The sequence below is a fragment of the Passer domesticus genome, chromosome 17 (genome assembly GCF_036417665.1).
Source record: "Passer domesticus isolate bPasDom1 chromosome 17, bPasDom1.hap1, whole genome shotgun sequence".
NCBI lineage: Eukaryota > Metazoa > Chordata > Aves > Passeriformes > Passeridae > Passer > Passer domesticus.
In genome coordinates this window covers 2,504,070-2,521,721 of record NC_087490.1, presented here as the reverse complement: position 1 = coordinate 2,521,721, position 17,652 = coordinate 2,504,070, and the positions used below count along the sequence as shown (strand labels likewise).

Sequence of the window (17,652 nt, the reverse complement as noted above, 5' to 3'; positions counted from 1 at the left end):
TGGAATTCAACAGGAGGGACCATTCTGCACCTAGGACAGGGCAGTCTGGCTGTGTATGGACTGGGGAATGAGAGGCTGGGGAGCAGCTGTGTGAAGTGTGATAAATGGATGTAATTCATGCTAACTAAATTGTAACTGTATCAGTATTTCAGAAAATAGTTGTTATAAACAAAAAGGAAAAGTATATGTGATTAATGTTACAAAGCAGATGGGCCCCTTCGCAGATGTTACACGTGAAAAACAGGATACAGGATGTAGTACTGAGATAAGCAAGATCCCAAAGCAGAATCAGCCTTGGGATGCACAAAGCTGGGACGATTCCAGACATGGAGTCTAAAGCAGTGGTTTTATCTATGAAATAATAAGGATTATTTGGAGCACAATCCTTATTTACATACACAAAGCTTAGTGTGCATGTGCAACCTGCAAGGTTACTCAGGGGACAGCGAGGAAGAGGGTGAGCCTTCCTCTGAGAGACCACCAAAAAGCCAGGAGACCCCCTAGCAACAACTGGAGCATGCACCATGCAGTAGATTTCAAGAATCAAAAATAGGAGGAGATTTACAGGAAAATATTGATGAATATGTATTAGCACACAGTATATAAGTTTAGTTTGGGTTCCTTTTTTCGTACGTGAGGCAGGGTGAGAATCCCTCCCTATACCCTGGTCAGTTTTGCTTATCTTTATACAAACCTTAATCGTACTTAATTAATCACTGCCAAATTTTTGTATTGTATTCATTTATAGGAAATTGTGGCTCAATTTAAATTGCTGCTAAATTCAATTTTGTTGGTTATTCATCAGACATATGGAACCTCATTCATAACAGAAGGGACCTGGGGGTCCTGGAGAGTTGGATGTGGGTCACCATTGCCCTGGCAGCCAGCAGGGACAGCGTGCCTGGGGGACATCAGAATCAGCCAGGCAAGGGAGGGGATTGTCCCACCCTGCCTTGAGTGCTGTGAGCCCTTTGGGCAGCACAGTGTAAAAAAGACATTAAGCTGTTAGAGAGCATCCATATGAGGGACACGAGGATGGAAAAGGTCTGGAGGGGAAGTGTCGTTGTCGAGGCGGTCACGACACAAAGCAGAGACCACAAGCAGTCTCAGATGGCAACACTTCATTATCGAACATGGCTGACCTTTTATACACTTTTTAATTATTTATGCTTCTTCTACCTTAACTATTGGATACAATAAATCAACTTAACACCATTGGTGAAAAGTTACAGTGACTTAACTAACTTTCTAAATATACTTTGTGCAGCTGTGAAGTTCTTATCTTTCCGCAGTCCCTCAATTCTCTTAGTCTCCTTCGTTACAGCCTTGGAAAGAGCTCCTTATCAGCTTCTTCTTTCTTCTCAGCTTCTTCTTACTCCTTTTAGCTAACAGGCCCGCTGTTAGCCCCTTCCACAGGGAAGCCTCACGAGGAGCAGCTGAGGGCCTTGCAGAAGACTGAGGGGAGACCTCATTGTGGTCTTTAACACCCTCATGAGGGGCAGTGCAGGGACAGAACTCGAGGAAACGGCCCAAAGCTGGGTCAGGACAGGTTTAGGCTGGGTATCGGGAAAAGGCTCTTGCCCAGAGGGTGGCTGAGCCCTGGAAGAGGCTCCCCAGGGCAGACCTGACACAGTTCCAGGGGTGTTTGATAACCCTGAGGGTCGCTCCCGGCTCGGGATATTCCCGGGATATTCCCGGCCCGGGCCTCCCTCAGCGCGGGCCGTCCCCATGGCAACGCCGCCGTGACGTCATCCGCGCGGGCCGTGACGCGCAAGGGCCGCGCGGGCGGTGGCGGCGCTGAGGGCCGTGAGGGCTCTGGGGGCTCTGAGGGACGGGAGCATGGCCGGGCCGCACCTGCAGCAGCCCAGCTTCCTGCTGGTGAGTGCGGGCACGCCGCCTCCTCCTCCTGCTGCGGCAATGCGGCGCGGCGAGCCCGCGGGGACGGGCCGGGCCGGGCGGGCAGGCTCGGGTGTCCCGGCCCGCGCCGCCTCGGGTGTGGGGGATGCTGCGCCGGGAGCGGCGCTGGGGGGGATTGTCGCGGCCGTGGCCGCGGTAAGTGCTGTCCTGCCCCGCAGCCTTGATCGGATTTGCCTTGTGGTTTGTGCCAGGCCACGCTGAAGGCGGATTGTGTCAACAAGCCGTTCGCGCAGAGGTGCCGCGACCTGGAGACCGTCATCGAGGAGCTGCCCGCCAAGGTGAGCAGCCCCGGCTCCTGCAGAGCCTCGCTGCCTGGCAAGCTGCACGGAAATTGTTCTTTTATATTACTGTTTCCTTTGTTCCTCTCTGTCTTGTCAAGACAAACTGTCTGGAACTGCCCAGGGGCACGTGGAGATGTTCAGGGAGTGACACTCAGTGCCCTGCTCGGGTTGATTCGGTGGTGTCTGGTCACAGGATGGACTCGATGATCTCAGCTCTTTTCCAGCCTGATTCTGTGACTATGGGTTTTTTTCTCCAGTTTTTTTTCTGGGTTTTTTTTCTCCAGTGGAACAGTGGGAATGCAGCGTTGCCAAGAATTAAGAACTTTTTCTAGTCGTTAAAGGGTTGTTTCACTTCACCGCCCAACATTAATACCTTTCAGCCTCAGCTGACAAAAGAAAACTTGTTTTTAAAGTGTGGCAAATAACTGCAAGTGATGCTGATGAGCACTGCTGTAACTTCAGCAGGATCAGAAGTCAGGCTGGGTCTCCCATGATTGCCATGTTGTAGTGCAGTGTTGTGAATGGATGATCTGCCCAGTGATAGCCCAGAAACAGACCTAAAGAAATGGGTGACACATCTTTGTGTGCTCTGGTACGTGCAGCAGAGATTGTCCAGGTGAGGAACTGTGCACATCAATTCTCTGTGTCTGTTCTCCCTGAAGGAGCTACATGGCATCTTCCCGTGGCTGGTGGAGAGCATTTTTGGCAGCCTGGATGGCATCATCGTGGGCTGGAATCTGCGCTGCCTGCAGGGAAGAACAAACCCCAACGAGTATTCTGTGGCCTTGGATTTCCTGGATCCCAGGTAAACTCATTCATTTCAGCACAGGTTCAGGAATGGATGGGTGAGCAAATGAGCAGTGTTTGGCCTTTTTCCACTGTGCAGACCTAAGCTCACAGAGGTGAGGCAGCAGGAGGTATTTACCATGGGATTCACTTTCTGGTGCTTGTTTGCAGTGGCCCAATGATGAAGCTGGTTTACAAACTCCAAGCAGAAGAGTACAGATATGATTTCCCAGTCTCATACCTTCCAGTGAGTAACTGAATAGTTTGTAAGAGGGGAATGTAGTTGTTGTGGAAGCTGTTGGAGCTTTGCATGCACTTTGTACCTAGTGGGCCAAGGTGTAGCCTCAGTGCTCCAGGTTTAGAGCAGACCCATTGCTTGAAGTGGCTCTTGAGTGGAGGAGGAGAGTTCCCAGCCATAAAATCTCCAGGAGATTGTGGTTCTCAGCAGCTGGATGTGTGTGTTCAGCCAAGAAAGCTGCACTGTGATTCTTACTCTGTCCCCAGAGAGAGTTGTGTGGTTATTGGGAGTTGCAGGATTTAAAGTTTTCCAAAGCTATCACAGAGCAGTGCCTTCCCTGCCTGTGCTGTGTGCCCGTGTGTTTGAGGTCTGACTGCTGTCCTGGATGTGAGGTGTCACATTTCCAACAAAAATGTGCATCTGCAGAGTTGTTTTGCTGTGTTTCTTCTGTTGCTACCATCTACATGCCATCTAGAAATTGGTTCAGATAGTCCTACAGGCTTTGACAAAAGGAAACCTCATTTAAATATATGGTAATTGCTGGTCCAGCTCAATCACCTGGACAAAACCAGCAGCCAAACACCAATACCCTGCTGCTCCCACTCCTACTGAGAAAGTTACTGTAAAGGCTTTTTTAAAAATACAGAATTTAAATTAAAAATTAAAAAAATAAAAAAAAAAAAATAAAAAAAAAAATTAAAAAAAAAAGAATACTCATTTTCAGAGAGAAAGTTGAGTTCTCTAAAGACCCTGCATTTGCACATGGAACTACTGCAGTGCAATAAAGTCACTGAGCTGAGTGCAGAGATCATCCCAGAATGCTGGAATGCAGAATCTCACTGTCTGAAAACATACTTTGCAATATCCTGAGTACCCAGATTAACATTTCATTACTCTGTGTTTCAGGGCCCTGTGAAGGCTTCAATACAAGAGCAAGTTCTACCAGAATGCTCTTTATACCACAACAAAGTCCAGTTCCCTTCCTCTGGTGGCTTAGGTTTGAATTTGGCTCTAAGTATCCTTTTAATTGAAGAGTATATAATTTTTTAAAAATATCTAAAACTGGGAGATCATGAGTGTTTCTGTTAAACATTTCTTATCTGTGTGGGGTAAATCATGGTCATGCTGAAGAGTTTGGGCTGATTAGAAATGTTTAGATTACAATTTAAAATAAACGTGTCCTCTTATAAACCCTTGGTGGAGGAATTTCTGGCCTTAATCAAGTCAACAACAAAATTCCCAGTGTTTCTCAGCAGAGCCTGTATTTCACAATTTTTGTTTTTGTAACTGCTTGTAGTTTGTGCAATATGGTAGGAGAAGGGCACATTCACTTTGCAGCTAGAGCACTTTTGGAAGCAGTGTAGCTGTGCTGGTTTCAGTTTGAAGTAGTCAGATGTACCAGGAGCAGCACAAACACACTTTGCCACATGGAGCACTCCTCAATTACCAAGGTTTCAGCCAGCTGGAGAGCAAGAAGCCCAGGCTGAATTTGCTCAAAAGCTCTAGTAAGGTACTTAGCATTGACAAAGTACAAAGGCAGTATCTGTTCAGCATCTCCCAATATCTAACAACTGTTCCTGGTTTTTATTATGTGATCCTTAACTGTTCTTCCAGATCCCTTTGAGTATTACATGTTTTACTTTGCAATCAGTTTGATTACACAGAAGGTAAGTACCTTTTATATTGTTCCCCTTAAAATAGTACTGGCCTTTCTCCTTAATTCTCTTAAGAGCCTGCTGGGATGCTGTGTAGCTAAATTAACAGCAGTTTCATCTGTTCTGTTGGAATTTGTTATTGCTCTGGTTCACTTGGTGGTCCAAGACTGGATAATAAACCAAATACCCACCTTGGATACACCAGTAAGCAGTCTCATGGCAGCGGGGAGCAGGCAGTGGATTCCAAATGGTTTCTCTCCTCCTGTACCCAGTAAGGGTTTCTCTACAGTCAGAACCACAGCTGGGTGCTGTGGGCTGTGGTTATTTGCTTCCTCTGCCTGTTGTTACCTCTCTTCTGCTTGGGTACAGTCATTGCTGCAGCAGCCCTTCTCTGACAGCTCATTTTCCTTTGCTCCAAGGGATCTTTGCTGCCAGTTCACCCTTTCTAACCACTGGGCTTCTGCTTTTTTATGCTGAGGGGGTCTGGCATCCCTCCCCAGCAGTGTTTAACCCCAGGTACATGCTGTGTGTCTCTTGCAGAACTCACCTGTCACCCATCACGTCAGCCCTTCCAACAGTGCTTATTTCATCCTGGTGGACACGTACCTCAAGTGCTTCCTACCCACAGAAGGAAGTGTCCTTCCCCCACCTTCTTCAAATCCTGGGGGAGCCATCCCTTCCCCTACTCCCAGGTAATGGCTCCAGTGTCAGGGGTGGATTGTGGGGACAGTGCAGGCAAAATATTGCTTGTTGGAACAAAATCAAACAGGTAGAAAACAACTCCACACTTCATCTGTATGTGCTTATTACATAGGAGCAGTGGTGCAGGGTTTGGTTATAGCTAGAGTTGAAGTGATTAGTAATTAGAGGAAGTTGCAGAAGTTTGAAATGTGCTAATCAATTATGCAGTTTGAAAGACTGTTTTAAAGTGTATAAAATACAGATTCAAAGCAATGATGCATCCCTGCATCCCCCTGTACTGCCCCAAGCCCTGCTGACTTGTGTAAGTGCATGCCTTTGTCCTCCCAGGTCCCCAGCAGTGCCCTTCTCCTCCTATGGCATGCACCACACCAGCCTGCTGAAGCGGCACATCGCCCACCAGCCCTCTGTGAACGCTGACCCGGCCTCCCAGGAGATCTGGAGATCAGAAACACTGCTCCAGGTACCTGGCATCTCAGGAGGGAAATGCCCTGCAACGTGTTTTTCTGCTCACTGGGGGATCTCTTCTTTTTAAAGCAGAGGCAGATAAGGCCAGTTTGCTTTAGCTTGGTTTTGAATTGAGCAGTGCAGCTGTTGCTTCCTGTTAATGCAACAAAGAACCACTGTGAAGCTGTTAAGTTGTAGCTTAGAAAGGCACTTAGTATCTTTTCTTAGACTGAGGATCTAACAACTGATCTCAGGCATTTGAGCTTTTTTTTTTTTCCTGGAAAAGTTTCTGCATCTGATTTTCTTTTTTAAATCTTGCACCAATTCTATGCTCTATGCAAAGGCAAAGGTTAAACACAGCCAAGCTGGATTTGTTCATTATCAAGGGATGATAATGAACAAATTATCAGGGAAGGAAAGGGAAGGAAAAGGAAATCTGGATTTAGCAGTTATTCTGAAACAAGTTCCTATCATGTTGCTGAGCTGACTAATTGGTGCTAAGAGTTTGTCATCTCAGCCATTGGCTTAACCTGAAACATCTTGAATAGGTGCTATTTACCAGTACAGCCTAGTTTTCAAGTTGTATACTGTGGTCTTCCTTACACTTATCTTCTGACTGACAGTGTGGGATTACTTCTCTTTCCCTAGCTGAGAAAATATTTGTTTTGCAGATCTTTGTGGAAATGTGGCTTCATCATTATTCACTGGAAATGTATCAGAAAATGCAGTCCCCTCACGTCAAGGTAATAGTTTGTACTGCACTTGTGAACTTCACCTGGTGGTTGAGCTCTTACCTTGGGGTAAATCTCCCGTTCTGTGCAGAATATATTTTTGTATATGGGTCCAAAGGAATGAAATAACTTACCAGAGTATCTACATAAGTGTGCCAGAGTTGATAATCCAGTTACAAAGAGTGTTGTGAATAAGTGTGTCATCCAGATTTGCCTTCATTGCAGAAGTTGTGTTAGTTTTGTTCTGGTTTTTGTTTCTTTTTTTTGTTCAAGATGAGTTTGTGGGATGGTCACAACAATCTGAACATCAATACACTAATCAAAGTACTAATGATTGAGAAGATCAAAGTATTAATGATTGAGAAGATGCCACTGTAAAACCATTGTGTTAAATCCCACTGGGGCAGCATGACTGCTAAAAATAGCCAAAATTGATTTCCAGCAGAGATAGCAACTGTTACAGAAATACCAATTAGTAATTTCTAACATCCGTAACCATTATTAGCCTAAATCCAAATTCTAAAAAATCTTTCTCAACTGCTATTTTTGTTTCATGTTCCAAAATATGCTTTTCACCATAATGGTGTCAGAAGCAGCTCTGTAGCTACAGAATTTGGATTATCTGACCAGCTCTTGCTCAGATAATACCCTGTTGTAAACAGTTTGTGGTGGCCTGTTCAGTAACAAACTACTGCATGTAAGAAGTAAGTAAGTGTTGGGGAGGCTAAGATTGAAGGCATTATAAATGTAAAGGGAATTTGAAGGAGAAAATACTGATCCTCTGAATTCCCTCTGGGTCACAGTGGGACTTTCATAGAAGGGGAGAGAAATAATAAAAGTTACTCAGGATTTATTCCTGTGTGGAAGTGCAATATGGGAGTTGACTGAAAAATTCTAATCCTTCACTCCACAGGATATGAAATAAACCACATTTATATTTTGCTAGGGAAAAACATTGGAGAGCTGAAATGTGATGGGTTTTGTCTTTTATTCTCAAAGTTGAGGTCAAAATGCAAACTCACTAATGTTGCAAAGTCTCCACTTGGGACTCCCAGCAGCATGGCTGTGCACCTGTGATGGAAAGGCTTTGCTTGAAGTACCTTTGGTCTGTCTGTCTGTCCAGTCTCTGTGCATCAAGCGCTGTGCTTAGGCCAGAAATGATGATTGCTTTAAACTTCTCTCCTCTGTTCACCCTCTGTATTTCAGATGCTTTCTTCTAGCACTAGGGAGCAGCAGTTGCAGACAATGACTCCACGTTATGGTGGGGTAGGGCCTAGGTAGAGCTTACAGTTCTCTGAAATCAGCACTTCAGGATCCTCCACAAGGTGTGTTGTGCCACAGCCTGAGGCCATAACTCCCTGATGGTATTTTAGTTTCATTTTTGATGGGAAGTAATCATGAACATGTAAAATAGGAAGTCTTCCTCTTTGGGGGGGTGGAACAGTGGAATGGGGGACTGGAATTCCCCATGAGATACATAAATGGATGAAGGATCTCTCCTGCAGGACTGAGGAGAGGTTCAGATCAGCTGGGGGCAGGACTGTTCATTAGCCTGTGATGCTTAAACTGAACTTTGTAGGCTGGGTGGGCTGAGGGAGAGCAGTCTGCCTTGTAGTTCCTCAGATGAGGAAGTACAACATCCAGAAGTGGAAGTTCTGTTTTAACACAAGCATTAAAGACCTTGACTGGAAACCCAAGATGGCCCTATACCTTATTCTTAAAATGATTGATAATTATGAAGGATCACTTGATTGCATTTAGCCTTCTGTGTGCTTGGGAGGAAGGGTAATTAGTGACCATTCAGTGCTGGATCTAGGGCTGTTTGGCCATCAGTGATTTGAAATGGCTGTTTGGGAAGGTGGGATGAGGTTCTGCAGGACTTGCTCACTCTTTGTCCAGCAGCCAGATTTGTTTGCTTTCATGGGCCAAGACAGATCTCAGATAAGTAACTTCCTTGAGAAGGAGAGTCATAGATTTTTCCTTAAGCCTTGGTAATGTCATCACAGACTTCCTTTAATAAGTAGAAGGCAGTGGAATTGGGAATGAAGAGTAAACAATTTCTTTTGAGAAGATACACGTTACAGCTTTGAAATTTTCTTGGGTCTGCTGTGAACCTGAGGTTGATGCTATTTGCTATGCTGTCATTGTTTTCCCTTTTAATTCAACTATTTTCCAATTCTTTTGTCTGTTTGTTTTTTCTCTCTCTGATAATCTAGAGTCCAAGTGTGCAGCATCTTTTTTCCTATTCCCTTCTGCTGTTAACACAAGAAACACTTAAAAATAAGTAATTTGATAAAACTTTATGGAATGCTTCCTAACCTTCCAATGCCAGGTGTTCAGCCCCCAGCACTGCATGTGGAACACCCATGAAAATCCAGGGGGTTGCAGGTTCCTGTGGCAGGGGACTCAGTTTGGAAGCAGACAATCTGCCCAAGCTCCTGGGGAGCCTGCAGTAACAATCCTGCCACTCCAAGGGTGTGAAACCAAAAGCTGCCAAACTGTCAGCAGAGGAGATGGGGTAGAGGCTGTTTAAAGACAGCAGAGGTGTGATCTGGAGAGTTAGTTTAGATGCCTGACAACAGTCATTGGGGTCTGTGTAGTGTACATTTTTTGTTTTATGTTTTTTCATTAATTTCATACATGTGTGTCACTGTTGCTACAGTATCCTCTTCACTGTCATAGTCAGAAAATACTGGTCAGGTTCTTCCTTCAAGAAGGAATCTGGCTGAGGCTTGCAGAGACTTCAGTGTTATGGCAAAGTGCATAGCATATAGTACTGTGCTGGGCATGTCTTTGCCTTTGTAGATGTGTAATGCTTCCCTCACAGCAAAAGTCATTTCCTCTTTTGAGGAAATTCACAAGACCTGCAGCCTTCCAAATGGCCTTTAACTAGAGAGAAGGCACTGGATTTCTCTGGTCAGGAAAGTCCCATTTGAGCTTCTTCCATATACAAACTGTGCTTCTCCAGCAGAACAGGAAGAAATGACAAAGTTTTCAAAATAGATGTAAAAAAGCTTGCAGAATATTGCTCTCTTAGTCCATTTTTAATAAACAGTGTATAAATCCTTGTTGCTGCAGTTCAGTTCACTTCTGAAATTGGGAATTTATTTGGCAAAAGCTCCATATCCCCCAGCAGTCCTTGCTCTGAGCTCAGCAAAGAGAACAGTCAATTTTTTGACACCTGCTCCCAGTTGTATTTCCAAGTTGACAAAGGATAAGAAATACTATGGAATCAACCTACTGAACACCAGAAAAAAGAGGATACTGTGGCTGCAGTTGTTATTGTGATATGTTGTCCCTGACTGTATTTGTGATGTTCATTTTTCCCCCCACCCTTCTTCCTTGGGCTCATTCTCACTTTTTTTTTCTCTTGCTCTCTTCTCTCCTTTTTTCCCTCCCCCCTTCCTTTTTGTTTCTGTTGTCTCAGCTGGAGGTTCTCCACTACCGACTCAGTATCTCCAGTAAACACCACGGTAGTCCTGCCCAATCCAGCTACCAGGCCCTCCACGCATACCAAGTATTACCATCTTTTCATTTGGTTTCCTTTTTAAGAATCTTGTTCCATCATATAATCTGCCAAGTGTATTGGTGCTGGCTGTACAGCAGCTCCTTCTGCCAAGGTGTGGTTTTATAATTGGAGAACATTGCATTGAAATTCACCAAATTGTTCAGTGAAGCAGATACTGAGAGATATTAGTAAAGGTCATGGAAAAAAGAGTTAAACTCTAGCTAATGTTATGAGGACTAATTGGAAACTCTGTTTCTAGAGATGCATTCTTGCAATGTAAGACTTACCAGCTATGCTGTTTTTTGGCACCAAAGCTGTCTCCACCAATGGCAGATTTCTGCCTCTCACACAATAGTCATTTAAGCAAACCTTGCGTGGAAGAAAAGATCAGAATTTGCATGGCTCTCACCCAGATTAAGGTAGGTAACATCTGGGGGTTTTTAGCCAAGGAAATGTCATTGGATAATACTAAATTTGTGGTGGCAATGTCAATTTGGCTGTCCACTTTTGCAAAAGCACAAGTGGTACATTTGCAGATTGTTCAGGAAATGTGCATGCAAAAACATTCCTGTTGGAACAGATTGCTGATTCCTCTTTTCCTACTTCAGCCCTTTATTCATTGGGTCTTCATTTTGGGAATGGGGAGGGCTGAGCTTATGTATTATAAAGCTCTTTAGCACTACATGGCATTTCCCTGCTCTTTAATTCTTTTTTTATTTTGTTTTAATTAAGTGCTATGATATCTCAAGGTGCTGTTTAGAAAGGAACACAGAAAGTACTACTTTAAATCCTTTTTACTGTTATATTTATTTAATTACTGTATTAAGAATTAATAATGGCACACATCCATTCTGTACAAAAAGGTTTGACAACAAAAACACTTGTGGGGAAAAGTAGTTTTTAAAGCAGTGATGATCATAATGGTGGTGATCCAGGCTAAGAAGAAATTGTAAGAACTGCTATGTGGAGAAACTACTAACATCACCCAAAATGATGTACTGAAATAGGGTGGTTTTGTAAATTCCAAAGGTACCTTCAGTGGGGGCTTGGGATTTTTAAAATTGCACCCTTTCAAGGCCTGTAGCAGAGTACTCAGCCTCTCTAATTGCTGTGGAGATCCTTGTCAAAACTCCAAGGACCACACAACTTCTTGGAGTTCTACCTTCTTGCATAAACTTACCAGGACTGTAGAAAATGTGCTGATACAAGTTGGAGCTGTCAAAAATAAGCCCAGGCTTCATTAGAGCTGGTAGAAGTTTAACCCTCAGAGAAGAGTCCCAGGTCTGGCTGCACTGCAGGACTGTGTCTGTCATGGAGCCTGGAGTGAATGGCACAGTGTATCCAAAATCTTAGAGAGTGTAAACAGGCATCTGCTTTGCCTCAGGCATTGCTGAGGAAGGACCTAAACACAGACACAGACACACACTCCCTCCCTGCCTCAAGCACTGGAAACTTCTTGCAGCTAATCCAATACACCCTCCCAGCACTTTCCCTTCTATTTCCAGCTGTAACTTACATTTCATGTACATTATTCTTAGCTTTTGTGAAATAGAATCCAAATCTCAAAGTCTGCCTTCAGTGGTGGATTGATAGTTCACTACTCTTAGAGCAGATGACAGTAGCAAAGGAGTTTGTGCTTTGAACCAGCCCTTTTTGCCTCCTTCACCCCCCTGCTGTGTCACACACTCACTTCTCAATAGTAACATCACTGTGGCTCACCACCACTCCCTGTGCTGCTCCCACCCAGGCTGTTCTCCCCCCGAGGGTGCTGGGACCAGCAGGATCTCGCAGGACTCAAAGCAGTTGCTGTTCTTACTGTAACTGTCTAGGATTGTTCTCTCCTGTAAGGCTGATGAGTACCAGCATAGGAAGGAGAACTCAGTGCAGCCAGCCATGAGTATAAGCAAAGGACCTGCTGTGCTTCTGCAGCAAGGAACTTGTAGCCATAATGAAAGGCTGAATATTCTTTTTTCAGAAAAGGGTAAGTCAAAATCTACAAGTTACTCTGCTCTTTAAAGCTAGCCCAAAGTTCAGTGCATTAGAGTACTGTAGATAACTTTTCTTACAATCCAAATATGCTGCTGTTTCTTAGTGAACTGCTGGCAGAAGATTGATGCAGCTTGTCCTGGGGAGCAAACCTGTCCAAAATCAGGTGGCACCAAACTATGGTGAAGAACCTAGAAGGAAAAGAGCATTTCCTGTATTTTGATCTGAGAATATAATTTTCCTGAATTCCCTGGACATTGAGCAAATGACACTCATTAGGTGCCTCTCTTTTGCTTTGAATCTAGGAGTCATTCAAGCCCACTGAAGAACACGTGCTGGTGGTAAGACTGCTTGTGAAACATCTGCATGCTTTCAGCAACAGCCTCAAACCAGAGCCTCTCTCCCCTTCAGCCCACTCCCACACAGCCAGCCCACTGGAGGAGTTTAAAAGGTTGGTGCATGAGCATGTCTCTGAAATGTACAGAACTGAAAAGCTGAGCTTTCTCCATGAAAATCTCATCTTTGTTTGAGAGGCTGAATTAGTTTTGATGCTAAATACAGAAGTACATTATTAAAAGTATATGAGAGCTAATGCATTGTGTTTCTCTCATCCTCTGAGGGAGGGCAGCTTCAGCAGCAGCTATTGCACTAGTCTGTAGAGAAAAGAAAATGCTACCAGAGAATTCTGGTCAAAGTTAGTTTAGTATTTGGTATTTAATAATTTGAGTTTAAATTCAATGGCTTGAAGTAGTTTCAGTTAAAAAAGAACAAGTTTTGCTCAGTTCTTTCTCTATTTGCATTTGTGAAAGTGTGTTGGGTTGGGTGTTTAATTTTTAAAATTTGCTGCCAGTTTATACACGTGACTGTCTTTGAATCTTTTTGCAGGGTTGTGATTCCTCGGTTTGTGCAGGAGAAGCTTTATATCTTTTTGCAACACTGTTTTGGCCACTGGCCTCTGGATGCCTCTTTCAGAGCAGTATGTACTTGCTTCTCCACTTAATCTGTACTCAACAGAACTAGTTATTAGTTATTAAAACTAGTTATTAGTTATTGCTGTTTAGCAGCTGTTTCTTGGTCTTTACATCTCTTTTCTAGACCAGTAGAGTCCTTTATATATCAAAAATCAAAAAAATCTTTATATATCAAAAATCAAAAAACCCTTAACTGCCTTCCTTTCCAAAAAAGTATTGGCACTGATGTGGGTTTCTGTGGGATCTTGCCCAGGTTCTGGAGATGTGGTTGAGTTACCTGCAGCCCTGGAGGTACGCGCCCGAAAAGCCCCCACAGAGCACAGAGCCTTTGCCCCGCAGCGTCTCGGAGAAGTGGTGAGGAGGGGAGCAGCTGGGACTGACCTGAGCCAAACCTCAAGGACATCTGAGTAAAATAGCAGGATTTCAGGAACTATGCACCAACCTGAGTTAAATTCCTGTATAAGACTAGAGAATGATTTCTTAGAAGACTGGTTTTTGTTTTGAGAGTATTCTTTTGTCTCAATGTAAATTTACCATCTTTCCAGAGACAGTCTAAAACATTCTCTTAGTGGCTTATTTGGTAACAGACAAAATAACACTTCTTTAAATAGCTGTGCTCATAAATGCTGTACTCACTTTGACAGGGCTGCCTTCATTCAAGAGAACCTGCTCATGTATACCAAGCTGTTTGTGGGATTTCTGAACAGAGCTCTCCGGACAGACTTGGTCAGTCCAAAAAATGCCCTCATGGTGTTCCGAGTAGCTAAGGTCTTTGCTCAGCCCAATCTAGCTGAAATGATCCTGAAAGGTAAAAGGATATTTTTACATCTTGTGTTGTCCTGTCTCAATCTTTCTTCACAATAGTCACATCTCATCTCAGAAGCACTGAGGTGCACTTCTCTCCCATTTTTCATGCTATTTCACCATTCAAAAGTCTGTCTTCACTAATGTTTGTCAATTGATTTAGTAAGTCTGTAGTTCTCTTCTATTCACCATAGATTGCAGTTCACAATTTTTTCTTTAAAGAATAAAGAACCCAATACAATTGCCAGTTTTTCTTATGCTGCATTGTATGGTCTGCATTAAATGCATGCTGACATTTTCTGCTCTGGGCAGAGAGAAGTAAATAATGAACACTAATTAAGTCCTCCTTCCCCTTAGAACTCTGTCTCTAATAAAGTTGCCCAGCAGCCTTAAGGCAGCTGGACCTTCTTCAGCAAGACCAGTATTATGTAACCATCTTCAGTGCTTTTTTTTTTAAATTCTAGGAGAACAGTTATTCCTGGAGCCAGAACTTGTGATTCCCCACCGTCAACACCGACTTTTTATGAGCCCCACTCTTGGTGGGAGCTTTTTGTCATCACGGTCTCCAGCTGTTACAGATGCCTCATTTAAGGTGAAGAGTCATGTTTACAGCCTGGAAGGACAGGACTTCCAGTATAAACAGATGTTTGGCACAGAAGTCAGGAATTTGGTAAGCAACAAGTTCCTTTGCACCTGCCTTTCTACTGTGACAGATGTTTCTCAGTGCTGAGCATCCATATCAGAAGTTAAAAGTAGAAAACTTCACACCCTGAATTACTGAATAATTTAGTTTGCTGACAATGACTTCTGGACTCTGTGAGGTCTCAGTCCAGCACAGCTGTAAAAATCTGCTTTTCTTTGATAAATAATAAGTTAATGTAGCAGCTTGCTGCCTTGGAGCAGTATATGGTATTTCCTCTCAAACATGCTTACTGTGATCTTGTGAGTGATCAGTACCTACCAGCAGCTCAGACAAAAGCAGCAGGAAAAAGAAAAAAAGCAGCTGGAGAACCTAATCAGCTCTGAGGTTTCTTAAATACTTCAACAGAACTGCCTCTGCCCTATTGGAAATGCAGCTAACAGCACAAATCCATATGCACTAAGAGAGTGAGTTTGCTGGGATTGCTCTCACTTTCAGCTATCAAGGCAGTTTTATCCCTGTGTTGATGCTTTGTAGTCCTTTATCTTTGTCTCACACAATTTTTGTTTTCTGTTTTAGGTGTTAAAGCTGGCCCAGTTAATTTGTCAGGCACAGCAGACAGCAAAGTCCATATCAGACCATTCTGCAGAGACAATGGCCAGCCAGTCCTTCTTCTCATGGTTTAGGTTCACACCATCTGATGTGAATGGTTCCTACACAGGCAATGACCTTGATGAAATTGGGCAGGACAGCATCAAAAAAACAGATGAATACTTGGAGAAGGCACTGGAATATTTGTGCCAGATCTTTAAGGTAAGTAACATCTTTCTAAGAACGTAGCAGCAAGAACAAGAGTCAGGATTTGTCAAATGTACATCTGTGTCTCTTGTACTGTGTGGGGTCACACAGCTGGCCAGAGACCTTGCTAGTAAATTCTAACATCTTCTCAACTTTGCCTGCTTGAAAACCCATTTTCAGTGTAGATGGAGTTAGGTGTTCTGAATTTCTAAGTATCAAACCTTAAGTGATGACTCTTTTTGACTGTGTAATTTATACCAAACCTGTTTATACCAAGGCTGTCCTCTTGTTTCCAAACAGGCAATTTTAAAATCTCTGCCATATCTTCTAAATGTAGAGCTGTAAAAATACAACTGCAGCTATGGATGTTAAAAATAACAGATGAATTTCTCTGCAGCAACACTCCCTTGTACAGACTTGCCCTAGGAGACAGCTCTTTGACACTCCTTGGGAGCTAAGGGAGATATAAGCCAGAGCACTAATCTAGAATTGGACAAGCAATTGGAGAGGTTTATCTCATTTTAATGTCTAACTGAGGTGCTATTAAGCAGTTCTTGGTATCTGAGCTGGCTGTCAAAGACTTCCAATGCTAATGAGTTTAAATTAAATTGGGGGTGGATCAAACACCTGCTTTAGAACTGTTGTTCTTGCGTAGCTGAGTGAAGCCCAGCTGACCCAGATGATGATGAAGTGTGGGACAGCTCAAGATGAGAATGGAAAAAAACAGCTTCCAGACTGCATTGCCAGCGAGAACGGCCTCATCCTTACCCCCCTTGGCAGGTACCAGGTGAGAGAAGAACAATTCCTTATCGCTGCCCGGGCTGTTCTTGAAAAAACAACCTCTCCTCCTGTGACAGAGAAATGCAGCTTACCTGGGGCTAAGGGAGGTGCCAGTCCAAAGGTGTTTCAGGTGGGAGCTGCAAGCTGAGGTGTTTCTTTTGCCATTGCAGATCATCAATGGCTTGCGCAGGTTTGAGCTGCAGTACCAGGGGGACACTGAGCTGCAGCCCATCCGCAGCTACGAGAACGCCGCTCTGGTGCGGCTCCTGTTCCGCCTGGCCTCGGCGCTCAACGCCAGGGTGAGCACAGAACTGCCCCCTCTCCTCCTCCTGCACATCCTGCTCTGCCCCGCTGTACCCGTGGGACACGTCCTTTGTTCTTGCTCTGTCTTCACTGAGGTCTAGATGGGTATTTTCTAGTAGCTTCTCTACCTGTAATTCTGCTTTCCTACACAAAGCATTGCAAATGTGATTTATTAAGGGACTCATGGTTGATGAACAGGGGAGTAACAGAGTCAATGCTTCTAAACAGGATAAGCAAATTCTTTTCTTAGTGCAGACTTGCCTTGTGTTTTCATACCTAAGACAGTTCTGCTGTTTAACAGTGCAGTTTGATCCTTGTAATTCCCATTCTCTATATTAAGAAAATCATAAAATAAGTTACTTTATGACAGCATTTGCAGGAGGACACTAACTTTTACATGCATCTTCCCTCAGTTTGCTGATCAGATGGAAGTGCTTTGCTCCAGGGATGATTTTGTTGGCAGACTGTGTCGCTATCACCTGACCAACCCCCAGCTCCTACAGAAAATCAGGTACAGCCCCGTGGTGAGGGACAGAACGAGCCACAACTGGGGACCCAGGATCAGTCTGAGGTTTCTGGCCAGCTACAGGACTCTGATCTCTTTGCTGATGATCTACTTCCTTGCATCCTGGTTTTATGTCGGGCCAGTTGGCTGCACCTTCATTATCCTAATTGCATATTTTCTTTATGCTGTAATAATGACTTTTTTCTTCGAAGGATGGAAACCACATGAACACTAGTTTCCTCTTCCTGGCTTCTAGAAATAAATGTTTTAAGGATGAGCCTGAGATTCCATGACTAAAATGTTTTAATTATATCAGCTCTTCCTAAAATATTTTTAAATGCTAAAGTTAATGAAGTTTTATAAACATTGATGTGGCCTTGTAGAGATAATCAATGTAAATTTTATTTTTATAAAAGTCTTCCTGTACACTCGAGTGAATATGTTGTTTGGGTTTTCTTTCTGAGGGGAGAAGAATGAGCCATGAGTATTTATAAAACTGCAGTCATGCCACAGGTGTATCCCATCACTGACCTCCTGACCAGTTGTTCCAGTTCACTGAGGACAGGAAGGATGTGGTCCATGAGGCTCAGAGCCATTTATGAT

The 17,652-nt window shown here is 43.7% G+C and overlaps 2 protein-coding genes across 4 annotated transcripts in view; one reads left to right on the top strand and one right to left on the bottom strand.

Annotated features, from left to right (window-relative positions):
* The window catches only part of GGT5 (gamma-glutamyltransferase 5), a 37,406-nt gene extending 35,686 nt beyond the window's left edge, over positions 1-1,720 (bottom strand). Inside the window, exon 1 of one of the 2 annotated variants that reach the window (XM_064392640.1) lies at positions 1,246-1,720. The gene's annotated coding sequence lies outside the window, so the exon portion shown is untranslated. The remainder of the gene's footprint in view (positions 1-1,245) is intronic. The other variant, XM_064392641.1, reaches the window with a different exon arrangement.
* Positions 1,721-1,755: 35 nt separating this feature from the next.
* Positions 1,756-17,482, top strand: SMPD4 (sphingomyelin phosphodiesterase 4). Of its 2 annotated transcripts, XM_064392181.1 has the most exons (19): positions 1,756-1,878; positions 2,109-2,195; positions 2,861-3,003; positions 3,156-3,231; positions 4,129-4,237; positions 4,837-4,889; positions 5,418-5,569; positions 5,907-6,039; positions 6,695-6,766; positions 10,182-10,271; positions 12,554-12,699; positions 13,134-13,224; positions 13,473-13,573; positions 13,864-14,027; positions 14,488-14,693; positions 15,243-15,476; positions 16,117-16,248; positions 16,412-16,540; positions 16,958-17,482. In XM_064392181.1, exons 1-19 carry the CDS (start codon positions 1,840-1,842, stop codon positions 17,282-17,284), a joined length of 2,484 nt encoding a protein of 827 aa, XP_064248251.1. In that variant the 5' UTR covers positions 1,756-1,839; the 3' UTR covers positions 17,285-17,482. The 2 variants fall into 2 exon arrangements, with proteins under 2 accessions (XP_064248251.1, XP_064248252.1); XM_064392182.1 differs by lacking the exon at positions 10,182-10,271.
* The last annotated feature ends 170 nt before the right edge of the window (positions 17,483-17,652 follow it).

Bases quoted from the DNA above. Each gene is read 5' to 3' on its own strand.
- SMPD4 (XM_064392181.1), top strand. From the start codon at position 1,840: ATGGCCGGGCCGCACCTGCAGCAGCCCAGCTTCCTGCTG. The intron at 3,004-3,155 runs GTAAACTCATTC...GCTTGTTTGCAG, and splicing joins TTGGATTTCCTGGATCCCAG to TGGCCCAATGATGAAGCTGG. The intron at 14,028-14,487 runs GTAAAAGGATAT...TTTAAATTCTAG, and splicing joins AGCTGAAATGATCCTGAAAG to GAGAACAGTTATTCCTGGAG.